The sequence below is a fragment of the Neomonachus schauinslandi genome, chromosome 4 (genome assembly GCF_002201575.2).
Source record: "Neomonachus schauinslandi chromosome 4, ASM220157v2, whole genome shotgun sequence".
Classification (NCBI taxonomy): Eukaryota; Metazoa; Chordata; class Mammalia; order Carnivora; family Phocidae; genus Neomonachus; species Neomonachus schauinslandi.
Window position 1 is genome coordinate 98,373,413 of NC_058406.1, and position 17,512 is coordinate 98,390,924.

General features: G+C 40.8%; 1 protein-coding gene across 1 annotated transcript; it reads left to right on the forward strand.

Annotated features, from left to right (window-relative positions):
* The first annotated feature begins 14,679 nt into the window (after positions 1-14,679).
* Positions 14,680-15,841, forward strand: LOC110580510 (RNA-binding motif protein, X chromosome-like). Its single transcript, XM_021690224.2, is given in 3 exon segments — positions 14,680-14,725; positions 14,728-14,928; positions 14,931-15,841. Coding segments are annotated over 3 exon segments (1,158 nt in total).
* Positions 15,842-17,512: the final 1,671 nt, after the last annotated feature.

A 17,512-nucleotide genomic window follows, 5' to 3' on the forward strand; every position in this document is an offset into this window, starting at 1 on the left:
TTTGTTTGACCAAGTATTTCCCATTTCTCCCACCATGGAATCCTCCTTTAGTGGAGAAATATATTGCTAAATATATATAAATATAAATGTACCTGAGTAAGAGCCGAATGATAAAACTGGCCAATCAGTTGTGCTGGCTGAAGAGTGGTTACATTTGGGGGCGGGGGGGTTGCTAAGATTTGATTTCTGGAAAGGACTTCTGCCGATACAGGGGGACGTATGTGAGGGGAGCCAGTGATGCTGCTCTTAAACACCAACAGTAAGTGCATTACTTCCCCGATCTCTCTGCCTTGAAACAAAAGTGTAGGAAGGAAGCGATGGAGAGAACACAGAACATTTCATTCACTTAACATTCACAGGAAAGATATTTGTTTATGTCAGCCTTGGGATAAACAATGGAGACACAAGACAAGGGAGACCCTGTCCCCCTGCTCAGAGGTAGAGCTATGAAAGCATGAGCTGAGCACAGGCTTGAAATGCATTGTGATCACTGTCCTCGTGGAAGTTGAAAAATCAAAGGCCTGAGAGAATAGGCAGGTGGGAAAACTAATAATTCTGACTGAAGTAGAGCGGTTTATGAAGGAGAAGGTGGGTTCATCTCAGATCTGCCCTGCGGGTTGAAGAAGGCATACTTATTTACAGGTGGAAAGATAAATGGGGAGGAGGTACTCATTAGAGAAAGGTAGACCAGGGAGAACGACCTGAGAGAAAGGTGCCAGAACAGACAGATTGAATTTTTTGCTCAAAGACAAGAAGACACAAAAGTGATGTCCCATTTAGAGATTACCCAGTTAAGGGCTTAATAACCAAGAGGCCCTGACATTTCATATTTGCTTCTATTGCTTGAGACAACACTTTAATCAACTATTCCCTTTTTTGAACTATTTGAATCTTTTCATTTGCAAAATGGAGGAGGGATGGAGTCAGTTTCTAAGACCACCTCCTTCTCTTAATAGTCTCTGATCCCATGACAGATAAACTGGGATTCTCGATGCTCTATGTTCCTATCATAGTCTGATACCAGCCAGCCCATTCTGTGAAACTGTAAAAACTTCACCTCAAATTAACCACCTTTAACTACCTAATTATTGGTTTTGCACTTTCCCGACCTCTTCATTTTTCTTTCTCATCCCTTACTTTCCAAGGGAGAGATTTGAACTCAGACTTCCAAGTGTGGCTTCCCCTAGGGGTGCAGAGATCATTCATCTTCTATTCACTGGCATGATGATTATGTCTCCAGCTAATTCTGTTGCCACAAAACATTGCAAGCTCATATGTTTTTGGTTACTTGCTCCCAAATGCATTACTTTGCATTTTTCCAAGTTGAATCCTGTTTCATTCTTTTCCACCCATACTTCTATAATCTCTTAATATCATTCATGTGTTCAATGCTTGCCCACACTGGGGTCTGCTTCTTCTAGCCTGGTACCATTTGCATGCTCCATTAATCTTTTTTAAAGAACACCGCGTCTAGTACTTCTCCCCATGTCTCTTTGCCTATTACCTCACAGCCCAATGCCTGGTCTTAAGGATGGCACTCAGATCCTAGTGCTTGGTAAGAAATATCACTTTGTGAATGCATTTAAACATTCCAAGTGCTGCTGCTTTATCTAATAATTGCTTAGTTCTTATGGATTTTAACATCCTGCAGTTGGACGCTGTCATGAAGGTAATATTAACCTAATACGCCCATTTTACAGAAGAAGAAACAGGCCCAGAGAAGTTAAGTGTACAATTGGCAGGGTGGGGTATGGAAGAAACCAACACTTAAGCTTCCCATCTTCCAGACCAGGAGTGGAGAGGGTACATAAGAACCTCACTAACTTGAAGGTGGTGTAGGAAAGACCAGGAAAGGGGAGAAATGAAGAAGGGATAATGTTATAGATTTCCTTGCTCTGAGCAGAGCTTCACAACTGTGGTACCAATTAAATTGTCAAGCCCTAAGAGTCTCCTTTGCCTGGAGATGCATTCACCACACACATCCTATACCCTTTCCTTTTTCATGAGCCCCTAAGAGGCCTGCAAGGAGGTGGGGCTCATCTATCCTCAATAGCTAAGGAGCCATGCTCTAATGAAAAATACTGTTCAGAATCCTTTTCCTCCTTTCCCCACTTGGTCTTATGGTATTTATTATTAGCTAGATTCCTGGGATTCTCCTCCAGTCTTCATCAGCCTTCAAAAAGATAAGTGGTTTCTTCCATACACTTTTTCATGCTCCACAACATAGTTTATTGTTTTCTGTTAATCTTGGTGCATTCAGGATTTCCAAGTATATCTGCTAAAATGATTCACAGTTCATCGTACATTGTACCATTTTCATGGCTTCCTAATTTACCAATCATTCACCTGAGTTGTGTAAGAGGTCTAAAAGCTTAGTTCATTATTTTCTGTTGCCTGGTCATTTTTCACTGACTTATTTAGAAGAATTTTTTCCCAATGTCTTCTCGCATCATAACAACTATAAACAAAAAATCTTTATTCTTTTTAGACTGTTATGCTAGTATTAAGTCATTCTGGTTTTTTTCTGCCAAGTTTTTCCTCCAAGTCTTGACTGAGGCTGGGCCTACATGACACCAAAACATCCAAATGAAAAAGAAAAATTCAGTTGAACCACTCAGATGTTTCTCCACCAAATCCAGATGTTTGGCAAGTATGGACAATACTTCTGGATAATGAATGATTCCCCCTACAGTCAACATTTTCATCTTACTGCTTTAATTAGTAAAGACACAGCTCAACTATATGCACTCTATAAAGAATGGTAGTTTCTGGTAGATTCAACCCCTGTGTGAAAAGAACCTTTGGGGGTGCCTGGGTGGCTCAGTCATTAAGCGGCTGCCTTCGGTTCAGGTCATGATCCCGGAGTCCTGGGATCGAGCCCCGCATCGGGCTCCCTGCTCGGCGGGAAGCCTGCTTCTCCCTCTCCCACTTCCTCTGCTTGTGTTCCCTCTCTCGCTGTGCCTCTCTCTGTCAAATAAATAAATAAAATCTTTAAAATAAAAGAAAAAAAAGAAAAAAAAAAAAAGAAAAGAACCTTTGACTCACTAGCCTGACCAAGGTTGGGGTGCAGTCATTTGTCCTGGGTGGATGTGATGGGTTTGTTACCATGAAGAATTGTGGGTTAGGAAGTGGGTATCATTCTCAGCATAAATAAATCCAGATGCAAAAAGTTCAAGGGAATAAGAATCAGGAACTTGAATCTTCCTTGGCTGCAGAATTGTGGTAAATATTTCAAAATATCCACACTATCCAATTCATTCAGTTTGCATAATTTGCTTAACTCGCCCCTTAATATAATTAAATGAAAAACACATATTTTGCATGTAGACACTAAGTGTCATTCTGAAAGATTTGAAGTACTACACACATGGTGCCTTTTATGTTCTCTCAGTATTCCAGTGAAAAGAGTTTTTATTATCTTAATTTATCAAATAACTAAAGTGAGGTAGGCAGTTTCACATAAAAGGTAGAAAACATTTTAAGAGTAGACCTGAGTCTAGAATTATAGATTTGAGGGACTTGAAAGGTCTTTTAAGGAAAATCCTCATCCTGATCCCCATTTAGCACATTTGTTGAGTGGTTATCCAAGCAGTTCTGGAGACAGGGAATGACCTTATTCTTTTTTACATTTACCTAAGAATCTGCCTCTTTGTGGTTTCCATTTGCCAAACCCTGACTTCCTCCTTGGCCCCACAGAACAAGTCAGGCTGTCTTTGGTATTTGAAATAATTTATCCCATCCCACTTGTCCTGAAATTTCAGCCAAGACTTTTCTTCTCTAGCCACTTCTTCCTTCCTGTCATAAGGTCTGAGGTTCTTCCCCAGATGTGTTCCAGTTTGTTTCTCTTAAAGTACTAGACTCAAGGAGGGCCGTGCTTCCTTGAGGCTCCCCGCCACCCCCCCCAGCCTCTGATTCTACCTGGGGTAGGCCAAATTGAGATGACTTCTACTGTAGGCTCTGCTTTACCCCTGAGTCATCCTCACCTCAGAGGCCTGATTTTCTGACAATGAATAGAAACTTGAGTAATGCCTCCTTCTAACACAGCAAACTGCTTCTCCCGGCAGGAGCAGCTACCACCCAGCTTCTCCTGGCAGAGCTCCAGGACGAGGTGAGGGCTCTGAAACTTTTACACAGCGCTAAAGAGGGTAGGGACTCTGACAGGTACCCTGGACCACCTAATGATGGAAAGTTTGACCTAGCAGGCAGTTAATGAACAGCAGTGATTCTGGTGCTTAGGGCAGAGGTGAGGAGCAAAAGAACATGCCCCCTCTTTGTACCAAGGGATTGCCCCCTTTTCTCACCTGGGCTCTGCTGAGGCTCCCACACATCTGTAGTCTCTTTACAACTTTGGGCAGCCATCCTTGAGGCCCCAGAGGTGAGTCCCCTGGGAAGAACAACTGAATTTTCCTCCCACCTTTTGTCTTTCTGCCAGATACGACGTAACATTGCCTGGTCCAGAATTTTAACTCCTTTGAAATGTGGTTTGTACTGCTAGCACCTTGGGTTTATAAAAGAAGGGTGAAATTTCTGCCTTGTATTGTGACTATAAAAACCCTTAACCTAATTTTCCAGCAGAGCCAATTTCAAATTAAATAACTTCGTGTCAGGAACATCTGGACAAGACTCTGATTCTGTGATAAATCAGCAGCTGCTGTGGGCGAAAGGTCACTCTAATTCCAGATTCTCTGCCTAGAAAACACTGAGGCAATAAATAAAATTACTGCACAGATTCTGTAAAAGCCACAGGGGTTCACACAGGAGAGAGAGTGGAGGCAAGCAGGATGGCCTTGGGTGGCAAAGTTGGCAGCCCTGTGAAGTTGCTGTTAGCCTGAATGAGTTGACGGTGGTACAAACCAGAGGGGACTGGTTAGTCTCTGTGCCCCCTCACTGCACAGTCCAGTACATCACTGCAATCCCCAAAACAGATCCCATAGGTTGTATAGGTAAAAAATTGATAGGGGAGGTGGCAGGGAAGAGGGTAAACATCACAGACTACCTGACAAAACTTCATAAAATCCTATTGCAACATCTCTGCCTATGCCCAAGAATCCCTTTATGGGCCTTTGCCACTTCATCTTTCTTGTCTCTCCGGTTCTCCTGCTCAAGGCCAGCCTTTCCATCTTCCTTTCCTCTGGGTAATGACCGACCCCCGCCCCAGCACCATTCCAGGCTCCTCTCCATCCTTTTTTTTTTTTTTTTAAAGATTTTATTTATTTATTTGAGAGGGGAGGGAGAGAATCTCAAGCAGACTCCATGCTGAGTGTGGGCCCAATTTGACACTTGACTCAGCTCTCCATGCTGGCTCCATCTTGTGACCCTGAGATCATGACCTGAGCCAAAACCAAAAGTCAGATGTTTAACTGACTGAGCCACCCAGGTGCCCCTCTCCATCCATTTCTTATACAGAGCCTTGTCCTTGTCACAACTTCTCAGCTTCTGATCAGCAACTCCACACGCATGGCTCCACTCAACAGGATAAAGACTCTTCTAGGGTCCCCTTGTCTTAGATGGCCGGGGCGGTAGGGGGTTGGTGGGTTTATCACTAGCAAAACATTTTCCTAGTCATAAACCATTTTTCCCTGACACACAGGTAAATTATTTAAGACTGTGTCTAGCACATAAAACTGTACAAAAAAACTGTAGCTTCTAGCACACTCCCATTAAATAATGTTATTTTAAAGGGCAAAAAAAAAGCTCTGATATTCATATATCTGTTCTCTTTAAACTTGAAATTTCCATCAATAGACACTGTTGATTTTCAATTTTAAGGACTTCAATCCTTTGTGGTTCCCAAACTTTGGTGTTCAAAATAACCTAGTGAGGGCCTCACAATGGCTCCTGCAAGATTCTAATTCTATAGATTTGGTCAGGGGCCCAGGAATCTGTATTTTAATAGACTCTGCCTATGACTCAAATGTAAGTGGTCTATGGCTCACTTTTGAGAATATTGTCCCAGGACTCCAATTTCTTCCTATTATCAATACACTCTTTCCTCTCATCCCTACTGCCAGATCAATTTTCTTGAAGCCCTGTTCCAATCATTTCCATGCCCTGTGTACCATTCCTTATCACTATGCCCTGCCCTAGCCACCCAAATCTCTCTCTGAGTCTTACCTGAATTTTCCCAAATCACTCAACCACCCTCCCTGCTCCTTCCTTTAATTCCCTACAATGAATACTCAAAATAGTAGCCTCAGATGCCACAGAGGCATCCTTTAGTAATAAAATCCAGAATTTCTCCTCTGCTCAAAACTCTCCATGGCCTTCCATCTTGCTCACAGGGAAAGTCTTTATAATTATTCCCAACGCCCCTGAGATCTGACCCCAGTCATCTCTCTGACCTCATTTCTTACCACTCTTTCTCCTTCACTCTGTCCCAGCCACAAAGACCATGGCAAGACTGCTATGTTTTCTGTTCCCTCTTTCTCCATGAACATGGGGGTGGGCTTTGCCAACAAGAATGAAATTCTTGGGTGTGGAGCATCAGGTGAGTGTCTGAGAAAGCCATGGGAAGGAAGGCCATGTCAAGTCAAAGCCTCACCCCAGACACAGTTGCCCTGATGGCTCTGGCTGAGTTTCTTCACTGCCCTTCCTGGACTGTGAGCTTTCTAGCACTGTTACCCTCACCCCATTCTTTTGTCCACCATTATCCTCCTCTTCTCAGCTTATGCACAACATAAGAGCTCACTAAATGTTTGTTGAAGAAGTAATGATTTTATTGCTATATAAAAAGACTGCCTTTGTCTGTCTACCCTTGATAGATATAGAATCTGTCTACACATGGACCAATTGTTTTTATCCTGTCCTTTGGACTCCAGCTTTTGTTTTCATGCCTTAGGGCCCATCAGGCTCCAGAAGTCAGAGAAGGGGAGTGTGACTGGATTAGCACAAGCCCATTCCAACTAAAATAGGAAGTACAGATGGAAACAAATTTCCTTTTGGTAAGTGGGTAGCAGCATCCCACTTTTCATAGAATCATTGGATAGCATCCTTAAAATGGTATCCAGGTTTATTTTTTTTACTGATGCATAATTTCCTGGCAAATGGTTGACCAGCCTCTGCTCAGACATCCCCTCCTTCTAAAGCAGCCCTTTGGCAGCTTGAATTAGTTTTTAAGATACCCCTTATACTAACTCAGATCTACTTCCTGCCACTCAGGGTTCTAGTCCTACTGTCTAAAATTATACATTTCTTTGATTATGTAACATACCCTTTGCATAGGTGCTAGCACATACTAAATACTCAAATAATGATATTTTTTCCCCACATGGTGGTCTCCACTCTCATAATCATTAAATAAAACTATCATTTCTCTGTGGGAAGGTAATTAATAAAATAATTTCCTTTTAATAAGAGCCTTTTCTAATTCTGGATCCTACCATTTGGAGACTACTGAATGTGGCTCAAAGGATAACAGCCATCACCAGTTTATTTCCACTACACCAACATGGTACCCCTTTTCCTCTAGGTGACAAGAATGTACCTCTGTCTGGTGAAAAGGCCAGAGTACTTTGTTGAGGTGGTAGTTATGGGTTCCCAGGATAACTTTAAGGGACTCAGCACTAACCAGAGTATGTCTGTCCTAACTGTAGGAGTTTAAGAATCAGCTATTATTAAGACTTACCCCCTCACCTGTTCAAGTTGTGCATTTGGATTTCACTGACTTTCTGGTTCCAATGATATTAACCAAGTTTTGACTAAGCTTCCCTCCTCTTTTGGTATCAGATGAACAACGACCATAGCCTTGCTAGGTTTCAGTGTATTCTGCTGTAGTCTGGCCCTTGAAACCTTTACTCCTAGATGACACTGAGTAGCAGCTATTTAATTTCAAATAGAAATATTTGTTGGATTGAAGATATAAGGAGCAGGAGAAAATCACTGGTCTCTACAGCAGTTCTTTCTCATGGGGATATTTGGCCTATCATCAGATATATGTCAGGCCCAGACTCTGCTGCTGTGTTTCAATGTTCTTAAAGACATTGTTGTCTGTATTACTGTATCATGAAGGACACTTTTCCATACAATGTACAGAATAACATTTCTTAGGGCAGAGGAAGAGAGATGCCCCACTTGAACAGTTGGTTTGTTCTTGTCTTACAGATACTGTCATTCCTGTAATCGAGTATCTTTCCTTCTTTTTTTTTTTCTGGTTTCTAGGAAGCTTAGAGTCTGATTTGCAGTAAACCTGTAATATATATACAGGATCTTATGGCCTTCATGTTCTATATCAATCATTTTCTATGTTAATCATTAATCATCTTAATGTTCAAGGTCTATTCTTCCTTTACATTAATTTTTTTTCACTTTAAAAAACACCTTTGTGCTATGTCTCTCTCTCTCTCTCTTTTTTTTTTTTTTTGGTAATCTTCCTAAAGTTCTTTGAGAAAAGGGCAGAGTTAAAGTACATAATAATCCTTTGCCATAACAGGTGTTCCCACTAGGCTCATCACAACACCAGGCACTATCTGCAGAGAATCCAAAAAAAATCCAAGGGCCTAGAAATGCAGGACTTCCCTTACTGAAGGAACAAAGAAATAAGACCAAAGCACTTATGCAGACTGTAGCTAACAAGTGGTACTAATGCCCAGAAGCCCACCCTGAAAGAAGCCTGAGAAATGCAGATAGATTTCCCAGGGACACAACTACTTAAGACAAACTTAGTCATCAGTAAGACAAGTCTCACCCCTGTGTGAGTGTTTTCATCCTGTGGATGCAGCTAGAAGCTCAGCTGGTCCCAACTGGTACAGCTGTCTGCAGCTGGGGACTTGAGTACCCCATAAGCCAGCAGCTGGAGAGAGAGAGGCACTGTAGTTTGATTCTCTCTGCTCAGAAATGCCATCAGCTTTACACACCTCTTTGGCAGAGGAAGGTCCCCACACACCGTGAGTTCATTCATTCATTCATTGGCTTCCCACCATGAGTCAGGCATTGTGATAGAAGTCTAAGGAATACAAACATGGGTGAGGCACAGACTTCAAGGAAAGGTCTACAAAATAAGCCTGGTATATAAATAGCCCTAATATAAGGTGAAAAGTGTTAAGCACCAAAAGGAAGCATAGGTAAACTGATATGGGAGTTGAGAAGAGAAAGAGTTCCTTTTAGCTAAAAGATCAGAGAGACTTTCAAAGAGTTTGAACTGTATCCAGAAGTGAGCACTGCAGGCCCAGAGAACTATAAGAGCAAAGATAGAGAAGTGGTTAAGTGCACGGTATGTTTGGAGAACAATAATTAGGTCAGTCTGGCTGGGGGAAGTTGAGTGAAGGTAAGAGGTAGTGGGACATGAAGCTGAAGTGGCATTAATAGTGAGATTGTAGGGGCACCTGGGTTGCTCATTCAGTCAAGCATCTGCCTTCTGCTCAGGTCATGATCCCAGGGTCCTGGGATCGAGCCCCACATCGGGCTCCCTGTTCAGCAGCGAGTCTTCTTCTCCCTTTCCCTCTGTGATCTCTCTTGTTCTCACTCTCTCTCAAATAAATAAATAAAATCTTTTAAAAAAAATAGTGAGATTATAATTTATGGGAATTGATCCCCTAACAATGGCTAGACACCAGAGATGGAAATTCTAACAAGGGAACTGCCAGAATATTCTCAGCAAGAGATGACACCAGGAAAAAAATGCTAGATATTTCAGAAGTAGTGTGGACAAAGTAAGTCACTGTCAAAAAGACAGACGTTCTCAGTCTCTGTGTTATGCTATCTCCTCCCCATCTCTTCCACACCAATATAATCTTTCACACAAAGTCATAAGAAATTCCCACTGCTTGCAATCACCAGTGAAGCTAGTTGTTCCCAGCCTGCCAAACGTTCTTCCTTGGGAGGGATGGAAATGCCCAAAGTAAACTGGAAAGTCAAGGCAATTTGCAGGGAATATGTTGGAAAAGCAAATCTAAAGAGTTCAGACCCATTTTTATTACTTTTTGATTCAAGTAGTTAATTACTTCAATTATTTACTTCTTTACAGGGAGAGGTTGAGTGCTTGAAAGCAGGCTCTCCACCATTGCTGACCCAAATGTAACAGCAGCGCTGAGATGAATGAGCCTTTGGACTCCTGTAAAAGGTCTGCTACCATTGGACTTGAGAAGGGGCTGATCCCTTTCTTTCCAAGAGTTAATAGCCAAGTTGATTCTGGATTCCTCTCTTGATTACATCACTGTTCTTTAGGACCAGGGACTCTTGGGTATAATTGGAGCTTCAGATCCTCAGAAAAGCAATTTAAATCTGAGTGGCATCCCACAACAACTGTGATTACCTCATGACTACAGTTGATCCAGATTCCCGAGCTTTAGCCAGCCCCACCCACAGCCTCATTTCCTGCCATGCCTCCACCTTGTTGCCATGTTATTCAGAATAACTTCCCCAAGCATCTGCTGTTTCTTGTGTCTGTGCATTCACACACATCATTCTTCCTGTGTGGAAGGCACCTTCCTGCCCTTCCCAACTTGCTGAGTCCTCCTTGCCCTTCGAGTTCAGCTCATTTGTTCCTTACTTGAGTAGCCATCTTCGATCTCCTATCTCATTTGTGCCTATCCTCTGTGATACCAAGTCACCCAGGTTTACCTCTAATGTAGCACTTCATTCAATTCTTAAATTGACACCAGGTACTAGGCTGGATCCTGCATATATCAGAAGTAATGAGAGAGAAAGACTCTGCCAGTGTAAATATATGGAGAGAACAACCTACTCATAAGTGGTGACAGGGCAGAACAGTGAGCAATACTCTAATTGTTGGCTTTTTTTCCTGATTCTCCTGCTGTACTGTGAGTTCCTTGAAGGCAAGGAATTAGTTCAGTAATCTCTTATTTATCAGGTGCTTAATAAATATTGAAAGAACAAATGGAAGTTGACTATTAATGAGGAAGACTCCAGTCATTTCAGGACTCAACCACTCTAGACATCAGGTCTTGAAATTACAGGGAGATGAGCAGTTGTCTCACTCATTTAGCATCATGTTGGAGTCACTTGGGATTGTAAGGGGCTTTAAAGGGAATCTGACTATTCACCTGGGTTGCACAGAATAATCCCAGTTGACACCTGTTGTTCCGGCATCCTGTCTGGGTTAGTATTTATTCCAGATTTTTTTTCAATGACACTTAGTTATTTTATTAAAGTAAGCTAGGATGAGTTTGGTAGACCTCCACTTCTTATTCCTAGATTTTTCTCATTTAGTAATATGTGAGAAACATAGTTAAAAAACAGAGTTCTCACCTTAATACATATTAAAATCTAAAAGACACTAGTGATGACCTATCTCTCTTTTCCTGAGCCTCCTTGGTACAATGTAACTAACACTCCCTTTTCCTAGGACAGCACACAAGGTGTTTGTTGATAGACCCCAGTGCCCTTTGCCATGACTTAAGAGATGCTCAAGACTACTAGAAAATGACAGAAAGTCATCTTGAGTGAGGTCAGTAGAAACATGGGAAATTATTAAGTAGGTGAACCTGAAATATGTGCAAGAAATACAGGCCTTACAGTCTTGTCATAGAGTAGAGAGAGCAGTCTGAGTTCTCTTGTTATACTGGTTTTGTTATTTATAGTATGGCAGTAGTCTACAACTATTTTTATTGTTTGGCAATACTTTCTTATTTTGTACTAAATCCATCAGTAGCAGTTAAGTTAAAAAATGGAAGTGCAAGTTTAATAAAATATTAAAACTGAATTTGTTTCTCAAGAAAATTGATGATAAAATAGAACTTGCAAAACAGTTTGTAAACATTTACCATAGGGGATGGCAACCCATGAAAACCAGAAAACACAAATCTGCTTAAGAAGCACCAGCATCTACTTTGGAAGTCTGTTGTTATTTTAAGACTGTACCCAAAGATGACAATTTAACATTGATTTACAAGTGAAATTATACAGCACTCTGGTAGAGAGCTAAGTGAGATCAATATAGACATTATAATCTGCACTTGCAACTAAGTCAGACCCAAGCAAAATACAGTCAGCCAACAGAGCAGGTGAGAATAATGCAGTCACTCCCACTTTAGTTGTATGTGTAGGATTTCCATTCTTTGCTTAGGGTTTCTTTTCTTTTTTTAAAAAAATTTTAATTTAAATTTAATTAGCCAACATATAGTACATCATTAGTTTCAGATATAGAATTCAATAATTCATCAGTTGCATATAACACCCAGTGCCCATCACATCATGTGCCCTCCTTAATGCCTGTCACCCAATTACCACATCCCCCCACCCACCTCCCTTCCAGCAACCCTCAGTTTGTTTCCTGTAGTTAAGAGTCTCTCATCCTTGGCGTTTCTTGCATAGTAAATATGTCTCCCAGACATTTAGATCGAGCAAGGGTGCTGTGATATTGTGATTTATAATAAGAAATATGTATTTGATCTTTGTCCCTTCTCCAGGCATGTAGCTCCTAAAAACCCTTGGAATTCCCTGTGAAGAGAGCAATGAAAGTGTCTTTTGTTATGTTAATGAGTGACCTTTGGAAAGCACCTAAGGATGGGAGCAGGTTGCCCCTAGAGCCAACTATGTGATTAGAGGGTTGGAACATTCAGTCCCTCTGACCTCTGGGGGAGTGGAGAGGAGCTAGAGATGGAGTTCAACCACCGAGAGCCAATGGATTTAATCAATCATGCTTCTGTAATGAAACCTCCATAAAAACTGCAAAGGACAGGGTTTGGAAGAGCTTCAGGACTGGTGAATATGTGGAGGTACTGGGAGAGTGGTGCCCAGAGAGAGAGCACGGAAGCCCATGCTCCTTCCCTCATATCTTGTTCTATGTATCTTTTCCATCTTCCTGAGTTACATTCCTTTTATAATAAACCAAGAATCTTGTGAGTAAAATGTGTTTCTGAGTTCTGTGGGTCGCTCTAGTAATCAAACATAAGGAGGGGTCCTTGGAACCTCCACTTTGTAACTGGTGGGTCAGAAGCACAAATGATAAGTCTACAAGACAGAAGCAGTCTTGTAGAACTGATCCCTTAACCTGTGGAATGTGATGCTACCTCCAGGCAGACAGTGTGATAGTTGAGTTGAATTGTAGGATATCCTGCTGGTGTTGGAGAATTGGCTGGTGTAGGGAACAACTCTCACACACCAAAAGCAGTACCAGAACTCTAAGTGCCAATATAAAAAAAAAAAATCTTAACTATTAGAATTTAAAAGATAAATAACAATTATTTAATAATAAAAGGATAAATATTTAGTGATAAGTAATAAGTAATTCACTATGTTTCTTCACCTGTAACACAGGAATAATAATAGGCATCTATCTTATTAGCATTTTTATGAGGCTTTAATGAGGTAAGCATTGAGAAGGGTCCCTGGAACCTGGTAAGCAGTCAGGTTTGTATTTGTTCTTCTAGTTGCTATTGTTACAATTATTATTGTTATTTAGCATATGTTTACTGAACTATCTGTGCCAAGTCCTACAAATTTTTGTGCCAACAGATTTTAGGATGATGACTAAGATTCCATGAAGAGACAGTCTTTTCCCATTGGTATTATTTCCTGCTTTGTTGAAGATTAGTTGACCATATAGTTGTGGGTTCATTTTTGGGTTTTCTGTTCTGTTCCATTGATCTATGCGTCTATTTTTGTGCCAGTACCATGCCATTCTGTTTACTACAGCTTTGTAATATAACTTGAAGTATGGAGTTGTGATGTCTCCAGCTTTGCTTTTCATTTTTAAGGTTGCTTTGGTTATTTGGAGTCTTTTGTGGTTCCATACAAATTTTAGGATTGTTTGTTCTAGCTCTGTGAAAAATGCTGGTGGTATTTTGATGGGATTGCATTAAATGTAGATTGCTTTGTGTAATATAGACATTTTAACAATATTTGTTCTTCCAACCCATGAGCATGGAATGTCTTTCTATTTCTTTGTATCATCTTCAATTTCTTTCATCAGTTTTTTATGGTTTTTAGAGTACAGATCTTTCACCTCTTTGGTTAGGTTTATTCCTAGGAATCTTACTGTTTTTGGTGCAGTTGTAAATGGGACTATTGCCTTAATTTCTCTTTCTGCTGCTTCATAATTGGTGTATAGAGATGCAACAGATTTCTGTATGTTGATTTTGTATCCTGTGACTTTACTGAATTCTTTTATCAGTTCTAGCAGATTTTTTTTTTTTGGTAGAGTCTTTTGGGTTTTCTATATAGAGTATCATTTCATCTGCAAGAAAGACTATCCAATGGGCAAAAGACAGTCTCTTCAACAAATGGTGTTGGGAAACCTGGACAGTAACATGCAGAAGAATGAAACTCAACCACTTTCTTACACCACACACAAAAAATAAATTCAAAATTGATTAAAGACCTAAATGTGAGTCCTGAAACCATAAAACTCCTAGAAGAGAACACAGGCAGTAATTTCTTTGACATCAACTGTAGCAACATCTTTCTACATATGTCTCTGGAGGGAAGGGAAACGAGCAAAAATAAACTATTGGGACTACATCAAAATAAAAAGGTTCTGCACAGTGAAGGAAACAATGAACAAAACTAAAAGGCAACCTTCAGAATGGGGGAAGGTATTTGCGAATGACATATCTGATAAAGGGATAGTATCTAAAATATATAAAGAACTTCTAAAACTCACCTCAAAAATTAATAATCCAATTAAAAAATGGGCAGAAGAAGATGAGCTGGTGGTCACTTGGCAGAGGGTTGAGGCGAGACGTTAGGAAAGCCAGAGATAAAAAAGCAGTTAACAGCAAAATGGTGGAAGCAGATAGACCTGGGAAGCTGTTTATAGGAGGCCTCAATATGAAAATACTCTTGAAGCAGTATTTGGGAAATATGGTCACATAGTGGAAGTTCTTTTGATGAAGGATCAGGAAACAAACAAGTCCAGAGGCTTTGCTTTTATTACATTTGAGAGCCCTGCTGATGCTAAAGATGCTGCCAAAGATATGAATGGGAAGTCTTTGGATGGAAAAGCAATTCAAGTGGAGCAAGCCAACAAACCATTTTTGAAAGTGGTGGAAGATGGAAGCCACCACCTCATCCAAGAAACAGAGGCCATCCAAGAAGTGTGAGATGTGGAAGAGGAGGAAGTGGAGGAGCAACGGGGCGTTCCTCACGTGGAGGACAGTTGGATGATGGAGAATATACTCTTAACCTCAACATGAGTTCTTCCAGGGGGCCCTTTCCAGTTAAAAGAGGCCCATCTTCAAGAAATGGAAGTCCTCCTCCTAAAAGATCTGCTCCTTCTGCTCCCGGGCGTAGCAAGAGAGGGATTGGAGGAAGAGGGCCACCATCAGGTGGGAGAGAAAATTATAGAGGTCCTTCATGCAAAGAGCCAGTGTCTTCCCGGAGAGATGACTATATTTCAGCAAGAGATGATGGTTACAGTACGAAAGATAGTTATTCGAGCAGAGATTATCCAAGTTCCCAAGACACCAAGGATTATGCTCTACCATCTAGAGACTATGCATACCGTTACTATGGCCATTCGAGTTCTTGGGATGAACATTACTCTAGAGGATATAGTGATCATGACCGCTATGGTGGTGGTCGTGATAGAGATTATTCTGAACATTCAAGTGGAGGCTCTTACAGAGAATCATATGAGAGTTATGGTAGCTCCCATGGTGCACAGCCAGCACGTGGGCCCCCTCTGAGTTATGGTGGAAGCAGTCGCTATGATGATTATAGCAGCACATGGGATGGATATGGTGGAGGTCGGGAAAGTTACTCAAACAGCCGGAGTGATCTCTACATAAGTCATGAGCGTGGTGGCAGACAAGAACGAGGGTTTCCACCCTCTATGGATAGGGCGTACCCTTCTCATGAATCATATGGTAGCTCAAGTTGCGGGGCTTCCGGAGGAGGTCGTGGGGGAAACCTATCTGAAAGAGGAGGCCGTAGCAGATATTAAAAATAAGTTCTGTACCAATTTTTGGTCAAAGAGGAAATTTAACTACTTTTTTTCTGTTACTTTAGTACTAATAAAAGAAAAATATTACTTTAATAGGGAAAGGCATATGTTAACTTACCCTCCATGAATTTTTGGATAAGATGGATAAGATGAAAAAAAAAGTATTCAAAGTAATTTCGTAATTGCTAATGTTAATTGATGAGAACTAGATAAGTCATTTGAATATAATGTCTGCATTGTTAAAATTTTCGGAGTAAAAATTTCCATGAAATGGGAAAAAAAATGGGCAGAAGACATAAATAGACATTTTTCCAAAGAAGACATAAATGGCCAACTGGCACATGAAAAGATGCTCAACATCAGGAAATGCAAATCAAAACTACAATAAGATATCACCTCACACCTGTCAGAATGGCTAAAATCAACACAAGAAACAAGTGGTGGCAAGCATGTGGAGAAAGGGAAACCCTCTTACAGCCACTCTGGAAAATAGTATGGAGGTTCCTCAAGAAGCTAAAAAAAGAACTATCCTGGGGCGCCTGGGTGGCTCATTCGTTAAGTGTCTGCCTTCGGCTCAGGTCACGATCCCAGGGTCCTGGGATCGAGCCCCACATCGGGCTCCCTGCTCAGCGGGAAGCCTGCTTCTCCCTCTCCCACTCCCCCTGCTTGTGTTCCCTCTCTCGCTGTGTCTCCATCAAATAAATAAATAAAATCTTTAAAAAAAAAAAAAAAGAACTACCCTATGATCCAGCTATTGCCCTACTAGGTATTTACCCAAAGAATACAAAAATGCTAATTCAAAACATGCACCCTGATGTTTATAGCAACATTATCTATAATAGCCAAATTATGAAAATAGCCCAAGTGTCCATCTACTGATGAATGGATAAGGAAGATGTGCTTGTATATTTATATATACAATGGAATATTACCCAGCCATAAAAAAGAATGAAATCTTGCCATTTGCAACAACATGGATGGAACTGGAGAGTATTATGCTAAGTGAAGTAAGTCAGTCAGAGAAAGACAAATACCATATGATTTCACTTATATGTGGAATTTAAGAAACAAAACAAATTAACAAAGGGGAAAAAAAGAGAGAGAGGCAAACCAAGAAACATACTCTTAACTACAGAGAACTGATGGTTACCAGAGAGGAGGTGAATAGGGGGATGGGTCAAATAGGTGATGAGGATTAAGGAGTACACTTGTGATGAGCACGGGATATTGTATGGAAGTGCTGAATTACTATATTGTACATCTGAATCTAATATTATACTGTAAGTTACCTAGCAGGAATTTAAATAAAAAACTTAAAAAAAACCCATGAATAAAAGAAAAACCTATAAAGAGATGACTACAATATCCTCTGGCTATGTGGAAGGACCAGCCACATTTTCACCTTTCACAGTTTGTATAAGCCTGGGCTGAGCAGTGTGAATGGAAAAGCTCTGGGCCCTGCGAATGCTGCAGAACTAGGTTCTGTTCCTGGCTCAGCCACATACTAAGCTAAATCTACTCATCTAATAAAACAGAGATAACGGTACCCACTTTGCAAGATGATTAGGAGGGAATTACATCAGACCATAGTTGTAAAGAGGTCAACATAGTGCCCAGGAAATGTAGATGCAAAGACATTTAAAGTACTTCTGAACCCAGGAAGTCCACTTG